The 19569-nt window shown below is 43.9% G+C and overlaps 1 protein-coding gene across 4 annotated transcripts in view; it reads left to right on the top strand.

Moving 5' to 3' along the window:
* LOC120571680 (glutamate receptor ionotropic, kainate 5-like) overlaps positions 1 to 19569 on the top strand; it is a 309529-nt gene that overhangs the window by 210581 nt on the left and 79379 nt on the right. For all 4 annotated transcript variants that reach the window (XM_039820748.1, XM_039820746.1, XM_039820745.1 and 1 more), the window contains 5 exons: positions 1024 to 1185; positions 7432 to 7584; positions 10063 to 10167; positions 12827 to 12937; positions 14161 to 14364. In XM_039820748.1, coding sequence (XP_039676682.1) covers positions 1024 to 1185; positions 7432 to 7584; positions 10063 to 10167; positions 12827 to 12937; positions 14161 to 14364 — 735 coding nt within the window. The remainder of the gene's footprint in view (positions 1 to 1023; positions 1186 to 7431; positions 7585 to 10062; positions 10168 to 12826; positions 12938 to 14160; positions 14365 to 19569) is intronic.

Here is a 19569-nt window from a genome sequence, read left to right as displayed (position 1 = left end):
CCTCTATGGGAATTTAACATAGGGGTGTACTTACTTATGCCCCCTGTATTTTAAGGAAGAACATTTATTTATTCACGATACATTATTCATTCACAAAGGAAATTGGTGTCCTTAAAGGTTGGATTTTTCCTAATTTTTTTAATTAAGGCATTAAGATCAATTTCCAAAAGATTCCTCCTTTTTAGTCATCTTTAGCATGGGTTCCTAAACTTATGAGCCCCACTGTATAAAGGTGGCCCAGTGTTCACAGACTTGGACCTCAAGACCTTAATGTTTCCATTTTTGATGGCACTGTGCTCCAAATGATATTATCACATTTAACAATGAATCAAAATGTTAACGTGCGCATTACTCGACAATCACGATATCTATAATTTACCCTGGAGAAAATAAAAGGCACGCGGTGTTAATTTCATTCAACTTGAGCTGAAGAGCACATGCCAGAAGTCATCTTTTTTTCGGGTTCGTATCTGCGGGGTCGCAGGGTACGTTTCAAACTGGAACCTTGCCGGCGTTGACTTCACAGCTGAAGCTAAATGTTTCATTGGCCGCATCTGTTTCAGAGCAAACACAAAGGCTCCGAGGGCCGAGCGACAGTTTGATCCGGGTTTGTTTCAGCACCAGAGCTCCGTGTGACACCGACTCGTCTTCAAGGACTATTTGAAGTTCTTTGAAAATCCCCAGTGTTTGATGTCCATCTTTTTTTTTTTAAACCTTTATTTCTCTCTCTCTCTCTCTCTCTCTCTCTCTGTAAGCCTGCTCTGAATCTAAAAATTAAACTTGACGTTGTGCAGCCTACAAAAGAAAACTTCAATCAAACCCTTCGTTTGCTTCTGTTGCCCCCTTTCCTTCTGCTTTTCTTTCATCTTTTTCCTCGTCTGGGATTTCCTTGCCACTGTGATCTTTCAATAGCTAGTTTTTTGTATCTCGCAACTCCTGTCTTTTCCACAAATGACTAACATGAGACGGACAAGAAGGTGTAACTTCTTCTCTCTCTCTCTCTTTCTGTCTGTGCGTCTTTAGGACTTCCCTCTGCTGCGCTTGGACGACGTGGTGGGCGATCAGTCCAACATTTTGGGCTTCTCCATGCTGAACTGCAGTCATCCCTTCTACCTGGAGTTCATCCGGAGCCTCAACCTATCCTGGAGAGAAGGCTGCAACATCACCCCGTACCCAGGACCGGCGGTGAGGGACATTTAAGAGACTGTCCTCCCCCTCGAAAAAAAAAATAAATAAAAAATACGCTCCAAGACGTTGTTTGTATGGGAGCGTGTCTATGTTCCCACAGCCATGTGTTCCAACATTTCTAAGATTTCTTTTTAAAATTAGGCCCTATGTTCCCACAGTTCCCACATTTCTAAGATTTCTTTCCAAAATTAGGCCTTATGTTCCCACATTTACTTTTTCATAAATTTGTATCAGATTTCATCCCCCTTCCAATTTGGTAGCTAATTACACCCAACCTATTATCCAGTAGCAATGGACTACATATGGAATGTAACCCTAACCCTAACATAAGGCCTAATTTTAAGAAAAATCTTAGAAATGTGGGAACATAGGGCTGTGGGGCCATTGGGCTGTGGGGCCATTGGGCTGTGGGAACATAGGGCTGTAGGAACATTGGGCTGTGGGAACATAGGGCAGTGGGACCATAGGGCTGTGGGACCATAGGGCTGTGGGACCATAGGGCTGTAGGAACATAGGGCAGTGGGAACATAGGGCAGTGGGACCATAGGGCTGTGGGAACATAGGGCTGTGGGACCATAGGGCTGTGGGACCATAGGGCTGTGGGACCATAGGGCTGTAGGAACATTGGGCTGTGGGAACATAGGGCAGTGGGACCATAGGGCTGTGGGACCATAGGGCTGTGGGACCATAGGGCTGTAGGAACATAGGGCAGTGGGAACATAGGGCAGTGGGACCATAGGGCAGTGGGACCATAGGGCTGTGGGAACATAGGGCTTTGGGACCATAGGGCTGTGGGAACATAGGGCTTTGGGACCATAGGGCTGTGGGATCATTGGGCTGTGGGAACATAGGGCTGTGGGACCATTGGGCTGTAGGAACATTGGGCTGTAGGAACATAGGGCTGTAAGAACATAGGGCTGTGGGACCATAGGGCTGTGGGATAATAGGCATGTGGGACCATAGGGCTGTGGGACCATTGGGATGTGGGAACCTAGGGCTGTGCGCCTAGCCTCTCCCCCCGACCCGCCTTCAGACCTCCTTTCTGTGTTCCTGGACCTCCAGATTTACAAAAGAAGCTCTGAATATAACACACGAAATATACCAAACTCAAACAGTAATGTAAAAAAAAAATTCCCCAGTCTAGAATATGTTATTTCATTTTTTTACTCCCCCATCCATCTGGCAACCCCCAGAAATTATCTCGGTGGCCCCTTGGGGGTCCCGACCCTAAGGTTGAGAACCATTGTATTAGAGGGTAGGTGGTCTCGCTTTGCCAGACCTCCCTCCACAGCGCTGCGGAGGAGGATCTGGCTAGTCCACACAACATTCCGGGACTGGAGAAAAACTTTCTCGGATTTATTGGCATTTCTGTAAACCAATCACGATCCTCTCGAGCGCAACGGCGCCGCTGCAAAATAGCCTCGGGAAGGAACTTGTTTGGGTGGAACGTGTGTACCTTCAAAAGTTGTTTTAGTCGTGCAACAGAAAACTCAGATTGGACAGATAGTCTAGCTAGCTGTCTGGATTTACCCTGCAGAGATCTGAGGAGCAGTTAACCATAGTCCTCACAAATCCACCGGAGTTTAGAATTCCAACACAAAGAAAGCAGGTCGAAAAGAATGAAATCCGGCTGAATTTTCTACGGCACCGGAGCAATCCCGGAAGTGGAACGTCGTGGATATAGGTTTTGGAAGAGAAAAACCTGTCTCTGTGATTGAAGAAGCTGTCGATTTTTTAAATTGTCTTCTGCAGATTTGGGTTTGATTGCACGCAGTTGTAAAGCAATGCCTTTAATCTTTTCACTCCTCCTCCATCGTTCTTTTCTCTGTTTCGCTGTATCTCTCTCCTCCTCCACAATGAAAAGACCCATCAGGACAAATCAATCTTCTCCGAGCTGTTTGTCTCATTCGCAGCTCCGATATCCGCGGAGGCAATAACGCCTGAGCAGACAGCTTTAATAAAGATAATAGTAATGACAATGGAGTTTGTCTCAATCACCGGAGACGCCATCGTCGCTGCAGCGAGCGGCCCCTGGAGATTCATCATCTCGTATTTAGCCACTTAAGGTGCATGACGGAGTTGCGTAAGAGCCATTAGGCTGGTTGTTTGGATTGTAATGAACTTTATTATTGAGATGATTACGCTTATTACTTAGTGATCAGATAAAGAGTTTCAGTGTGAAATGACTGCTGGCACAGAATGACGTGACGGAAACAGCCCTGGTGTTTTCCTCAAGGAAGGCTGGTTATTTCATATGTTTTTTATCATTGTCAGAAAATTATGATGACAATGATTTGAAAGATTCAAATAAGCAATGAACGCATTTTAAGGATGAGTTTTTGGTTGTATCTGTTTTGTTAGTCGTTTTATGAATGAATGAAATCTTTATTTCGAACGATTAAAAGAAATGTATATATACACAGGGCTTTAAATTCACTTTTTTATTCACCAGCCAACATTGCTAGTAAATTTTTTTAAAGATTATTTTAGGCTTTTATTCCACAGGACTGCTGAAGACATGAAAGGGGAGGGGAATGACATGCAGCAAAGGGCCGCAGGTTGGAGTCGAACCCTGGCCCGATGCGTCGAGGAGTTAACCTCTATATGTTGGTGCCCGCTCTACCAACTGAGCTATCCAGGCGCCCATAGCTAGTACATTTTTGAAGTTCCCAGCCAATCAGATTTTTCACTAGCCAAAGTTTTACTCATTTCAACAAATGTTAAAAACTTTATTACTTAAGGTGGCTATATGTAACTTTCAGTTTGTGTGGATTCTAGCGGCCAGATGAAGATTACGTTTTCGTGCCAAACACACGCAAAACCGCCAAAATTTCTTGGCGGGAAACAGGCCAAATCTGGCACATTGTTTATGCAGCAGCCGGTCGATTCAAACAGGCGCAGTGTTGCTTCATTCATCACCGGCCAAATTGGATAGTAGCTTTACAATGTTACCCGCCAAAGTTCATTTTTACCCATATTTGGCGGGTGTCAATTTTAAGCCCTGTATGTATGTAAAATGTATAAACAAATTACCAAAAAATTATATTTCAATATGACACTCGACCCGTTGGAAAAGGGATAGGTAGAAGCCCTAGTTTCATCAGTCTTAACCACAACTAAATCACAGTCAAACAGTCAATCAAACAGACCATTTTAACTCATACAAAAGTACTACTCCAATTAACATCCTATCTAAGATATTGACGCTATGGGTAACACTTATATCGACATAATCATGACATGACACTGTCATGAACGTGTCATAAACGTTATAAACAAGTCCTAAACGTTTATGACTTCTGTCATTAAGTGTCAATCGGTTTTTGTCATGACTCGTTGATATTGTTTGGGTTGTCTTGATTATGACAAGTTGACATTAATCAAAGTGACATTACCAGAAGTTGTCTTGGTCATGACAAGTTGACAAGTTTGGCCCCCCCTTCATAAGCCAAATGAAAGTTAATTTTAGTTTTTTATTAGTGCTGTCAAACGATTAAACTGTTTAATCGCGATTAATCGCATTAATGTCATAGTTAACTCACAATTAATCACAAGTAATCACACATTTTTATCTATTCTAAATGTCCCTTGATTTATTTTTGTCCCATTATTTTTTTTCTCATTTTAATGCTCTTATCAACATGGAAAAGTGGATCGGCTTGCTTTGTGCTTTTGTCGCCTGGCTTTGACGAAGGGGGGGGGTGGAGAATTGGCATCAGCTGTGTGCTTGGCCATATTCAGACTGGACGTGCTGCGATGATAGCTCAGTTCACAACGACAAAAACACACTGATTGCTTTGGTCTTGTCAATGGAACCATTTGGCAACTTTTTAAAAGTAAACTTTCCATTCAGAATCTTATTGGCATCCATTTCGGCGTATCGCGCTCACCATCCATTCAAAAGTGTGTGCGGTGTACCTGTTGTTTAGTTTGCGGTCTAGTTAGATCCGTGTGGTGTTGTAGTTTTTCTAAGGTTTTCTAAACTACAAAGTTTGATAGGCCAAAGAGAACGTTAATCTCGCGCTAAAAAAAATTGACGCCATTAAAATGGGTTTGCGTTAACACCGTTAATAACGTGTTTAACTGACAGCACTATTTTTTATTGAATTTTTCAAGTTTGTTTTTTCCCAGTCCACAAATTGCTACTTTGTGGTCCTCCACAGGAGTCATCATGAGGTGTTTGGGGTCGATGGGAGTGCAAAAAGCACCATGCTTCACATCCTGCATGTGACCTGCTGTTCAGTTTAGCATAATAAAACACTTTCAGACCAAAAAGAAGGGGAACCACTGTTCTAGACCTTGAAACAAACGATGAGGCAATATCACATTCAGAGTTTATTTAACCGTGTGTTCCTTAAAGCCGCTTCACATGTCAACTAGAGGAAAACAGCTGCTGGACCTGACAGACAGATTGGTGAGAGCTAGCAATTACTTTTCACTCTTTCCGTCTCTGTCTCCCCTCTTCTATCTTTCGCTCTTTAAAACTGTAGTTAGTTATTTTCACCCAGCCCTGAAATTATCAAGTCGGAGAGAACCTCAATCACACTCAGTCATGCATCCATCTTTTTTTATCAGCCGTCGACAGACTTTGCAGCTCTGCCTCCATACAATTTGTCTGATTCCCTCAGAGTGTCAATTTGACTGACAACTGATTAAACAGACCAGAACGTCAGACGCTGATAGGATCACTGAGCTGTGCGAGGCGCACGCTGAACGCCGCTGATAGCAGGAGCTGCTATCATTCCCTGACGCGCTCGCCTATAGGAGCATCAATAAAACACACAAACACGTTTTTCTATTGTGTGTGTGTGTAGGACACTCTGTAGGACTCTGTTTTTGTGTGAACAATATCAATCAAATGGCAGAGAATAATCACCAACTCTGCAGCTCGACTGAGCTTTCTAGCCTCTTTTAGCGCCTATTCAGGAGGAGACCAAAGCAGAGCTAAAAGCAGAGTGCAGTGTTGTACTACTCGAGACCGGTCTTTGTCTCGGTCTTGGATAAAAAGGACTCGGATTTGATTGCAAGACCAGTCAAGACCACAGCTGCTGGGATATCACCAAATTGCCTGTGCATTACTTCTTGCTTCAAATGCAACCAATAACTTGACTCATTTATGACTAATTTACTACTGTTAATCACTTCTCCCTGACCCTTTAACACGCACTCTCAATAAAGTGAATGCGGGAAACAGGAGAAAAAGCTCTGGCCATCTGGCACTGATCTGTTCCTGGTCTTGACTCAAACCCTCAAAGTCTCGGTTATGTCTCGGTCTCGATACACTCAGGCCTTGGTGTTGACTTGGTCTCGGTTTAGTGGGTCTTGACTACAACACTGGCGGAGTGAATACTGGACTTAGATTCATCGCAACGCGTTCTCGCGATCGGGTCCGTAAGATCTATGTACGAAAAAGTATGCACACCAATACGCAAGATATCCTATGAAACTAGGCGACCGCCGACTGGTCACGTGACGCCGGCTACAGAGCACCCTGACGCTGAGCGGCTGTTTGTAATTGTGTTTAGCCGACAAAAGGGGACTGTGAAGCGGGTACAGGCACCGCCAGATGACGTCCTGATGTCCTATCAGTGGCCGTGGGAGTTGAGTTTAGCCCTAGAAGAAAGTGAGCGTAATTCGTCGACGACCGTTAAGTTTAGGCACCAAAACGACTAGTTAAGTTTAGGAAAAAGATCACGGCTTGAATTTGAAACACTCCCGAGGAACAACATGCATTTCCTGGGTGAAAGTATTTGTTTTCCCCCGGAAAGCGAACTCTGTTCCCCCACTTGAAATCGCTTTGTTTCATGACCCACTCTTCCACCCTGACTTCCTCACTACGCGCTCCACAGCGTTCTCATACAGCGGCAGTCAATGTGGTGCATACAGCAAAAATGAAATGAAATGCTTACGAATTACAGTGCTGTACTGTTCGTTGCTGTATGGTTCATAAAAACAGCCTGGGTGGACACAAACGTGACTATCAGGTTGCTCCTTGTTTGCTGGATAAATAATATAGCTTTGTAGTTTAGCATAGCTTAGGAAAAACACGAGAAACACGGGGGAAACCCCTCGCTACTACCAAAAGAGAAAGAATCCAGCACCTCAAATAGCATTAGCTAGTAAGCTCCTTAGCCATGCGTCCAAAGCATCACCTTCACAGGATGTCTGGCCTCCTTTTTTGCACTGGTTCCAGCTGTTGGTTAATAGGTGGTTACTGTACTCTTTTTATTTTGTGTGTTGCAGCTGTCGTCGGCCCTCATGTTCGACGCGGTCCACGTGGTGGTGAGCGCAGTGCGCGAGCTGAACCGCAGTCAGGAGATCGGGGTGAAGCCACTGAGCTGCACGTCGCCGCTCATCTGGCAGCATGGAACCAGCCTCATGAACTACTTGCGCATGGTATACACACACACACACACACACACACACACACACACACAGACGTTCTGCCAGTTTGCAATTTCCCATATAGATTTTAACATTTAGGGCCCTATTTTAACGATCTAAGCGTACGACGTGAAGCGGGGGCGTGTCCAAATCCACTTTTGCTAGTTTGACCGCGGTAAGAAAGGCTCCGTGCGTCGGGCACATGGTTCAAAAGGGTTGTACTTAGTGTCTTCATTAATTCATAGGTGTGTTTTGGGCGTAACATGCAATAGACCAATCAGAGATCATCTCCCATTCCCTTTAAAAGCCAGGCATGTTTGGACCTTGGCACATTGCCATTATGATGGCGGATTTGCAATGTAATATTTTTATTTGTAATCTTCTGCATGTGTGTGTTGCTGCGCTTCCCTGTGTGTGTGTGTGTGTGTGTGTGTGTGTGTGTGTGTGTGTGTGTGTGTGTGTGTGTGTGTGTGTGTGTGACAAGCATAGTGTGCGTGTGCTGAGCATAAGTCTAGGAGCATTTTACTAATGCGCTGTTAAAATGACAATGAAATGCTGCGCTATTGACTTTAGACCAGGTTTTTGTTGGTCAATGGCGCGATCACTTCCCGCTGCCTCAAGATAGCAACACGCCACGAATGCACCCGAACACACCTCCCTGTAAGACCAGCACGCCCAGAATGCACCTGAACACACCTCCCTGTAAGACCAGCAACGCCCAGAATGCACCTGAACACACCTCCCTGTAAGACTAGCACGCCCACGGGCGCACAGATGGGCGCAGGTGCATCTGCTATTTAAACGACGCGGGCGCTGGATGGGAAATCGACAACTGCGTCGGTCTTAAACTGGCAAAGACACTTGGGTCGGGCTTTGCGCTGCGCCGGGTGCAAGATAGGGTTCGCGCTCAATGCTGGACCAATTTCAAAGATTGTCATTCCCATCAGTCACACAAAAAAAAAGCATAGGGAAATGGGGTCCAGGTTGAAAAAAAAGTGACCCTTTAAACCTTTTAAAGGGCGGAGGTAAAGGTGGGATGCATGGGTCAACAAAGTTGACTTTGACATATGACACTACTGTGCACATCCCTTAAAAGAATACGCCACCGTTTGTTGAAATAGTTCTTATCTTATCTACCCTGGCTGTAGATAGGTGGGCCAATGCATTTTTTGTCTCAGTGCAAGTAATTAGGTTGTTTTTTATGTCTTTTGTTGGCTCACTTTTACTCACAACATGCTAACCGGCAACATAGGATTCCATTCACTACGCTAAGCTAACTAGCAGCGGCGCTGCCGGTGTTGCACCGGACTAAAACAATGCATGCACAAAAAAATGCGTTGGCCCCCCTATCTACAGCTAGGGAGGACCGTGATGAGCCCTATTTCAACAAACGGTGGCGTATCCCTTTAACATCTGTTACCGGGATGTCAACGTTGCTTTCGTCAAACCACCATGAGCGCCATCTTTCCGTGACATCAACCAAGCAGTTTTTGCACCCAAAGAAAGTTTTTGTAGCTGTTTTAAAAGACAAACTAAATGTTGTCCCGCTGATGGAAGCGTCAGATAGACAACAAAATGTGTCTTGATTTTGAAACCAAACCCCCCACAATATGTATTTTGTAGTTCAGTTTGGAGGACCTGTTGATGTCAACGATGATGGTGAGTTGCTGCAGATCAGAGCTGGACTCATCAGTGCTGCTGCTGGACAGAGAGAGAGAGAGAGAGAGAGAGAGAGAGAGAGAGAGAGAGAGTGTCCTCTTTCCTTGTTTCTGTCTGCCTGCCACTTCTTGTTCCTTCCATCCACTGAGGATGCCTCCCCTCCCTCCCCTCCCCTTCCTCCATATTGTTTTTGTTGCTCCCAGTGCATCACTTCATCATCTCTACAATGTTTATGGCAGCAACCAGAGACCTCTCTCCCTCATCCTCTCTCTCTCTCTCTCTCTCTCTCTCTCTCTCTCTCTCTCTCTCTCTCTCTTTCTCTCTCTTTCTCTCTCTCTCTCTCACCACAGAGTTTTTGGGATGTAATTCATCTTGAGTCATGCAGAGAGACACACACACACACGCACACACACACACACACACACTCTGACACAGACAGACACACACACACACTTACATGCACAGATTCATTCATCGTGTAGGCTACGTGCACTCAGTTGCACATTACTCACATAAACTCAGGCACAAATTGCATGCTTGGCTGCACATGCATCAAACAAACCTCACGCTCATTTGCAGATTTCAGCACACAGACACGCACGCAGGCGCACACACACACACACACACACACACATGAATCGATAATTGCCCTTCTTTTTGTGTCTCATTAAACCGCAGTAGGGTCAAAGCTAATTCAGCCGCTACGAACATTTTTCTGTCATTCCACCGTGGGCCGGAGGCTCTGATATCCCAGGCTAGCCCTGCTTGCCGGCAGGAGCCACTCACCTGTCAACATTTTATGGTTTCCTGTGTCTCTGTCTCTCTCGTCAGGTGGAGTACGACGGTCTGACGGGTCACATTGAGTTCAACAGCAAAGGCCAGCGGACCAATTACACGCTGAAGATCCTGGAGAAACACCCCAGGGGCCATAAAGAGGTCAGACATCAAATGGGGCCAAGTGGGACGCGGACAGGAGGGTTCAATTAACTGTTTAAAATCCGAATATGCATTTAATCAGTCCTTCCAGATACATTTGTTTTTTGTGATTGTTGCGGGCAAAAAATCCTTGATTGCGCGCGCGTTTTCTTAAAAAATGCGATGGAATATGCGGGATGTTTATGCAATTTTCTGCGATGAAATTGCAGGAACTTGCAAAAACTGCGGTTTGATGATAAAGAGACAAAAAAGTTATTCCCCCCCCCCAACACCCTGCTTTTTGATGATGTTCACGACGCTGCTCTTGTGTGATCATGTGAAGTAAACGCAACATTTTTCAACTTTCTGCTAAGTGACTTTTTTCGCAACGAAAATGCGGGGATTATGAAATCATGCAAGCCCCGCATATTTTTCGCAGAAATCGGCAATTTATGCGGCGAAAGTGCGGCGTATTTGAATAAATGCGGCCCCCACATGAATATACGGACTTTGGCTGATTATGCATTGAATTATGCGATCGCATAATCACCTTCGTGTTTTTTTTGCCAGTAAGTAACAGATGTTACAACGTAACGCTCGTGGAACAAGTAGAAAGGAGAAAGGAGGTGCAGAGTTTAGGGTTAGGGTTAGGTGTCTTGAAGTCGACAGTCGCAGCGCTGCCTTGAAGTCGACGTTGGGGGCTTAAAACACCATTGAGCCAATTTTTGTCCAAGTCCGCCCTTGGTCACGATGATGCCATTTTAAAAACTGGCCAGGCACAACACTCTGGTGTCTTACCGCTTGAAGCCTCCAGCTTCTTCTTCTTCTTTTTTTTTCTTCCTGGATGAATCCCCAATGAATCTCTCCCACACACCTGCAGTACTGGGTTAAACCAGCCTCCACAAACACCCCCACTCGTGTGTAATAATATGTCCTATCAGTTCTACCCTCAGCGCCAACAGGAAACTCCGATTGGACAGATAGTCTAGCTAGCTGTCTGGATTTACCCTGCAGAGATCTGAGGAGCAGTTAACCCTCACCCTCTTTCTCTATAGGCTCACGGGTTGGCTACATTGCACGCGTAACGCACGCAGAGCGGACGTTCCAACACTACGCTTCCGCTATAATCAATTAAAACCGGCGACACCGGGCACAAGAGCAGCGCTTAGTGGTGCGTATGCTCCGTGGCGATCCGCTCTACAAGCGTAACAATAGGACAGTCTTGGATTTTATGTTTTTTCAAGGTGTGTACGGCCTTTTCATCCTAAAGTGTCTATATTTCTTTTAAATTAAAGGTGCTCTGAGCGATGTCATGCGTTTTTTAGGCTACAACGTTTTTGTCACATAAAGCAAACATCTCCTCGCTATCCACTAGCTGCCTGTCCCCTGAACACATGGTAAAGAAAACGGGGTCTCTGTAGACAGCCCAGGCTCCACAAAAAGCCAACAATAACAAACTGCGCCGACCTGCACCCACCAAACGTAACGAACAGTGTTCCAGCGATTCAGACAATAACTGACTAAAAGGAGTTGGAGGTGGGGGCTAGGGTGTTAGTGCGGAAGGGAGGAGATGAGGAGGAGGGAGGTTTTGTTTGAAAATACTTTAAACGTCCACGAGAAGTGCCGTCACCCAACATCGCCTGGAGCCCCTTTAAAACTGCCGATGTACAGGAAACGACTTAATGACGATGAAAGAGCGTGTTGGCCGTTTCGTTTAGAGAGTTTCAGCATTTCTGGTTTCCCCTCACCTGCGTCCTCTGATAACAGCTGACGGTAGATCGACGTTTCACAGCGCTGTGCCGGCTCCAAAAAAAACTGAAGAAACGACAACAATCCCAAAAGCACAAGCTCTCCGTCTCGCCTGTGACTCACACGATCCCACGCCGCGTGCGTGCTGCAGGTGGAGCCGGTTAAAAGCTACATTCCGCGGCACCATGTGCTCCGCGAATGGTCTGCATACGTTAAAGCCGTTTTACAGTAGCCGCAGCCAAGCTGGCATGCGCGTTTGTGGCGTCAAAATGACGTAGATCTTGCCAGCGCACGAGCCGAGGTCGCGCACCACTCTTTTTTTTTTTTTGGGATCCGACCAAGTAGGTCATCAAATCAAATCGAAGCATTGACGTCAATGCCGCTGCCAGTTCTGCCGTTGTTTATCTTTTTTCGTCTTCTTCTAGTCCGTAGAAATAGCAACGTGGGTAGCCTTTGCTCATTAGCGCCACCTCTGTTCAGGAGAAGACTGCAGCTAGTGTTGCGACCACCAGCGCGGCTATAAATACGTTACGGTGATTCCATGACGTCACATTATCGGGCGCCAGCTATATAGCTGTAGCTATAGCGTTAGTGCTACCCCCCATGCCCCTCTTCAAGCCCCGCCCCCTTTTTCACTTCCGTGGACCTTAACGTGTCAGAGACGCTGGCTGTTGTGTTCCGGTTTCAGATCGATGAAGACCATTGGTGAACAACAAGATACAATACAGGATGTAAAATATGCGAAAACAAACGTCAAACGCTTTAAAAGAGCAACAAAGGCGTAAATAAAAAGCTTCAAAAATCGTTTGAAAAGTGACAAACGTGGAAAAAACGACAAAAGCATCAACAAAAATGTCGATGAATACAATGTTACACAACTACGTTTCCTTCTAACCCCTCTTTGTCCTCTTCTTCTTTCCTACACGGACAGATCGGCACCTGGTACTCCAACAACACGTTGGCCATGAACTCCACTTCCCTGGACCTCAACGCGTCAGAGACGCGGCTGGCAACAAGACGCGCCATCGCCACCACCATACTGGTAATCTGCCACGTAGCCTACACAACGTGAAGGCGTAGATATATCACCGGTTGGCGTTTGTCGAAGTTATTTGGGAGTTCTGCCTTAACCCTCGTGGTTGTCTTCGCTCGACCATGAACTTGTTGTTCTTCCGGGTCAAAATGAAAAATTAACTTCTTTTGGCCCTTTTAATGACATTTTTGGCCTTTTTCAATGCTTTTGAAGCTTTTTTTAAACGTTTTTGTCACTTCTTCCAACCCTTTTTTTAAGTCATGGTCAATAAACCTAATTTATATGACATTATACCTAACTTGTGAGTTAAAAAAAAGAAGCAGAAATTATGAATTATTTTGACTAATAGTTAAGATCAGAGGATGTTGAGTGGATCACAGACTGGTATATGTCACAGTTTAGTCACAACACTGTTTTTTGAAACCATTTAAACAATTATTTTTGGGCAATTTGGTTGAAAGAAACGCATATTTCTGATATAAAAATCTTTAGAAATGGGTCAAATTTTGACCCGAGGAAAACACAAGGGTTAAACTCGACAAAAGGCTTGGAGATGACAGAGGACGCAGTGCACAACTCAGCTCTTTTTCTGGTGATTTATTCAAAAATGTATATATATATATATTACAGGTGCATAGCGTTGGCGATGGCGACACAGGATATTAATGCTGTTTCTTTGAACCTGTAATTGTTCGCCCTCTGTCACTAACAGACAAGTTCGCAAACTCTAACTCGAAGCACTAAAATTGATAAAAAAAAATAAATAAATTGTTTTTATAATTTTTAGGGGGGCTGAGATGAAATGTAGGGCTTGAGCCCCTCTAAAATGGGTCTAAAAACGCCACTGGCCTGGCTACTGGAACAAATTGCTGCACTTTCTAAAAATCAACTCACTTGTGCCTTTTAGACAATTTAGAAATCTGGTTTTAAACTTGCAAACTTCTACCTGTACGTGCATGACATAACTGTACTTTTTTTTCTTTCGTGTCCATATTATCCTAATTAACTTATCAAATGTTATTTATCAAATTTCCAATTCAGAAAGTTTTATTGTCTTTTTTTCATCTTGTAATCTTTTCTGTGTTGTTGTCTTGTTGTTGTCTTTGTAATTACTCCATGTCATTGTAAATGAGGGCCGCCACTACATGATCTGAATGGAATGAATGAATGAATGAATTTCGTCGGCGTCAAATTAAATCTCCGCCTTCTGAATGTTACTTCTCTTCCGACAGGAAAACCCGTACGTGATGCATAAGGCCAACCACCAGGACTACCAGGGCAACGACCAGTACAAGGGTTTCTGTGTGGACATGCTGCGGGAGCTGGCAGCCATCTTGAAGTTCTCCTTCAAGATCAAGCTGGTGGACGACGGGCTGTACGGAGCGCCGGAGCCCAACGGCAGCTGGACCGGCATGGTGGGAGAGCTGATCAACCGGGTGAGTCGAGGAGGAACAGGGAAAAAAAACAAACAGGAAAAGGGCATTTCTCAGAAAGGAAGTGGAATAAGGCGTTCAGACAACACAGTCAAAAAAACGTCGACAAGAAGGTTAAAAAACCTTCTTCTTACTCCTCTTTGTCCTTGTCTTCCTCCTGGTACTCCATCAACACGTTGGTCATGAACTCCACTTTGTTGGACCTCAACGCGTCCGAGACGGCTAGCAAGACGGCTAGCAAGACGCTGGCTAAAAAGAGGCTGGCTAACAAGAGGCTGGCTAGCAAGACGCTGGCAAACAAGAGGCTGGCTAAAAAGAGGCTGGCTAAAAAGATGCTGGCTAACAAGACGGTGGCTAGCAAGACGCTGGCTAACAAGACGCTGGCTAACAAGACGCTGGCAAACAAGACGCTGGCTAGCAAGACGCTGGCTAACAAGAGGCTGGCAATCAAGATGCTGGCAATCAAGATGCTGGCTAAAAAGAGGCTGGCTAAAAAGAGGCTGGCTAAAAAGAGGCTGGCTAAAAAGACGCTGGCTAGCAAGACGCTAGCTAAAAAGTGGCTGGCTAAAAAGAGGCTGGCAAAAAGAGGCTGGCTAGCAAGACGCTGGCTAACAAGACGCTGGCTAACAAGACGCTGGCTAACAAGACGCTGGCTAAAAGACACTGGCTAGCAAGACGCTGGCAAAGAAGACACTGGCTAGCAAGACGCTGGCAAAGAAGACACTGGCTAGCAAGATGCTGGCAAACAAGATGCTGGCTAACAAGACACTGGCTAACAAGACGCTGGCTTACAAGACGCTGGGTAACAAGACACTGGCTTACAAGATGCTGGCTAACAAGATGCTGGCTAGCAAGACACTGGCAAACAAGACGCTGGCTAGCAAGATGCTGGCTAACAAGACGCTGGCAATTAGAAACAATACAGGATGTAAAAAAACGATAAAAACGTGGACAAAGACATCGATGAAAGCAACGAATGTTGGAAAAAGCGTTAAAAAACGTTGAAAGAAGTGACAAACATTAAGACAAAACGTCAAAAGCTTCAAACAAACGACGAAAATGTCAAAACAGGGACAAAAAAGGTTAAATATGTATGTATAAAAATGAAAAATGTAGAAAAACATCGCCAAAAGTCTCCTTTGGCATCTCAGTCAGATGCGCTTGGTTGGGACTCTTAACGGCACTTTTTGACGCTCTGGATCGTGTGTGTGTGCGTGTGTGCGTGTGTGCGTGCGTGTATGTGCAGGCGTGCGTGCGTGCGTGCGTGCGTGCATGAATAATAGCACATTTCTGGAAACAATCTATGATATGAGACGAGGTTATTTAAAGTCCCGCCCACACACCTGCCTTACCATCACAAGTCAATCCCAGCTGTCAATCATGACGATTCTGCCCGTTTTTATTGCATCAAATAACTAATAAAAACCAAGCTGATTGGAACAATGAACTTTTGAACAAACACCAGCGTGATCAGAACTTCGTGAAACGACAGACTCCATCTTCTGGGAAAAAAATGGATTTATAAGATAAGATAGATAAGATATACTTTGTCCCTGGAGGGAAATTTGTTTTGGACTCTGTCCATTCTGCAGCGTCACAAAGACAACACACAATACAAAAAAGGAAAAGACAATAAATACAAATCTCTCAACACATACTCTCTTGCAATACAAACATGCTTCCATATACATAGCATATTAACTACTCCTTTCATTGGTACTTCCCATTAAACAACTCATCGGATGTAGTCTCTGCAATAAGTGGGACACAGCCCTTGCACAGTAGAATATTACAAAAATACAATATTGCACAGCTGACATATTGCCCCACCCCAACAGCCTACATATCACATAAATTCCACAATGCACTGACAATGCCCAGCCTTGATAGACTATGTATTGGACAAATGACATAGCGCCCAACCCAATAGCCTACATATTGCACAACTAACATATTGCACAACCCCAGTAGCCTATATATTGCACAACTAACATATTGACGTGTACTTCTGACTTTTGAAGTTTCAGGTGAACTAGATGTTTTGGCTTCACTTAAACAGTCTAGGCATCAACTTCTGCCCGGTCCTGACTTTGAAAAGAAAAATGTCATGTCTCAGTTTCAAAAGATGTCGTCCCAAAAATACACTGCAAGAGTGCACACACACACACACACATATATGGCCTACTGCGCATAACACCTACGCACACACACACACACACACACACACACACACACACACACACACACACACACATACGCACGCACACACACACACACACACATGGCCTACTGCGCACACATATGAGGGGCCGTCAGGGACATTATTCAGAATTACCTCTCGCACACACTACTGAAACGCTCTCACACATACAAGTGAAATGCTCTTATATATACTACTGAAACGCTCTCACACATACAAGTGAAACGCTCTTATATATACTACTGAAACGCTCTCACACATACAAGTGAAACGCAACGCTCTCACACATACAAGTGAAATGCTCTTATATACACTACTGAAACGCTCTCACACATACAAGTGAAACGCAACGCTCTCACACATACAAGTGAAATGCTCTTATATATACTACTGAAACGCTCTCACACATACAAGTGAAACGCTCTTATATACACTACTGAAACGCTCTCACGCGCAATCCTGAAACGCTCTCATACACGCTACTGAAACACTCTCATAAACGCTACTGAAACGCTCTCACCTGCATGCTGAAACGCTCTCATAAACACTACTGAAACGCTCTCATAAACGCTACTGAAACACTCTCACTCTCATTTGCATAAACTACAACAAAGCTTTACCAAATACTAGTAAAATAGTGCTCATATAGCTTGCCCTTAAGGGTCAGATGTGATCATGGTAAGGAAAATATAAATGTTGCCTGTTTTATGTTGGAAAGAAGATGATTGAACAGTGTTATTACAGGTTTATCAGTACACAACCAAAGGATTGAGAGAATATGGGCAGAACTCAATAGTGTTGTATCTAGACACTTTATAAACATCTTTAACTTCATGGAGGAACAGGGTGTACTGGATTCATTGAATGAACTACATTTATTTTGTCTGCATTGTTTTTATTTACCAAGGATTGAAAGAGCAGTAACATAATTCATCAATCAATCAATAGAACCACCATGACCTCTCCACACCAGGGGGGCAGACACCTCTCCAGCTGTGGCATTCAGGTGTCATTAATAATGCAGGAATCCATCCAGCTCTAAACAGCATTTTTGATGCTGATAACTACTATGGCATTGATGAAGAAGGGCCATTACCTGAACTTCAAACCAATAATAATGTTGTAATTCCAGACATAGATGTAACTATTAATGAGACCACAACTAACATTATTCAACGCAGTAAACCCACTTGAAAATGATGGGGACCATGGAATAGATGTTTTTCTTCACTTCTGCACTTTTTAAAGACGGGGAAACCACGCCGACTTATTAGAATTTAGTTCGCGTAACCCCAAGTCAGAGTAAGACAAGTCGATACATACCCTTCCTCCTCATGTGTGTTGTATACGCTGTCTGACGGTTCCAGCATTAGCTTAGCCTAGCACAGATCCTGCAGGTACCTGGTTCCAACTAGCCTGCTGCTCTGAATTAGATAGTGACAAGAAAACACCAACATATTCCTGTTTACATGTTGTGATTTGTAGAGTCACAGCATAAAATAAAACAACGTAACATGAGACACAGACGTCTTCTAACAGTAAACAAACCGGAACTATATTCTCAGACAGGCTTGCTGCGAAAGCATATCACCTCCGACCAAGTACTATATTCTCGCCTGAGAATATAGTTTCCGGTTTGTTTACAGTTAGAAGACGGCTGTGTCTCATGTTACGTTGTTTTTGTACACGCTTGTGACTCTATAAATCACAACATTTAAATAGGAAACATGTTGGGTTATTTTGTCACTTATTCGGAGCAGTAGGATTACTGGAACCAGTTACCTGATGTTCTGTGCTGGCCTGATGCTGCTGGAGCCGTCAGCACGCACTGAGATGAGAAGGGTATGTATCGACTTGTCTAACTCTGGGGGTTACGGTGAATAAGCTAAATTCCCAATAAGTCGGTGTGTTCCTTTAAGTGAATAGCATAGGAGTTATGTTAAGGTTTGTTAAAATGTTTTCTTCACTTGTGCAGTGTATTCTGTGAATTAAAGTTTTGTTAAAACGTAAAACATTTTATGAAAAATAAATTAACATTTGGTAAAAGGTTTGGGAAAAATATGAAACATGCCCTTAAAATGTAAATATGTTTTAAAACATAGGCTGACTGAGTCAACTGAATCGTGGTGAAACTATATAAAATACATAAGTTATATTGCATACGGCATTCAGAAATGAAAATAATAACTCTTGTTTGAAACTTTTTTCAGAAAACAGACAGACAAGCAGAAAGGTAGAGACAAACAGAGAAAGTGAGACACAGACAGAAAAAGTTTTCAGAGCATGACATGTTCATGCCCTGCCAAACCCATATGTGTTCCCTAATGCAAAGTCAAACTTCTCCTTGAACAGTTGGTAAGACACATGTAGTGGCAAGTTGATGCAGTTAACACATGTGTTGGCAAGAGGGAACATTGATGTAGAGAAGCCATCATCTCCTTTGTGAATGAACTGGTCAGATGCTCAAGTTGTGAAGGCCAATATCTTCTCTAGTTTGGATGGCCCTTCTTCTATAAAAAGAAAAACATTATCAGTGGTAATTGGTCAAATTAATATGTATGTGAATCATCTCTAAAGCAATTAACATCAGCTGATACTGAATAAATTGTCCAGTAAGAGTATTTCACTTCTCAAAACCAAAGCGTCTAAAATCTGAATGCCTCTTATAGCAATTCATTTATAACAGGTCTTTCATCTTTCAACATTCGCAGGTTGCTTTGTGATAATGTTATGACTACCAAGAGAATAAAATAAAAAGAATGATACTAAAAAAACAGATGACCATTAAAACCATTAATTACCCCTGCATTTTGGAAATTCCCTCTGCATTGAGATAGTCCCTCTAGAAAGTAACGCATCCGTCAGCAGCTCTCTTGTTGCTCCCTTCTGAGAGAGACGAATGCTGAAAAGATCATCCACAGCTCATAGCACGACCGGGGTCGAAAGCTGTCTGATGTCGTCATTTGGTCCTGAACCCAAAGAGTTTTCAGTCCTTCACAGAATCTGTA

The sequence above is a fragment of the Perca fluviatilis genome, chromosome 13 (genome assembly GCF_010015445.1).
Source record: "Perca fluviatilis chromosome 13, GENO_Pfluv_1.0, whole genome shotgun sequence".
Taxonomy (NCBI): domain Eukaryota; kingdom Metazoa; phylum Chordata; class Actinopteri; order Perciformes; family Percidae; genus Perca; species Perca fluviatilis.
Note: the sequence above shows the minus strand (reverse complement) of the source record. Positions and strands in the feature narration are given on the sequence as shown.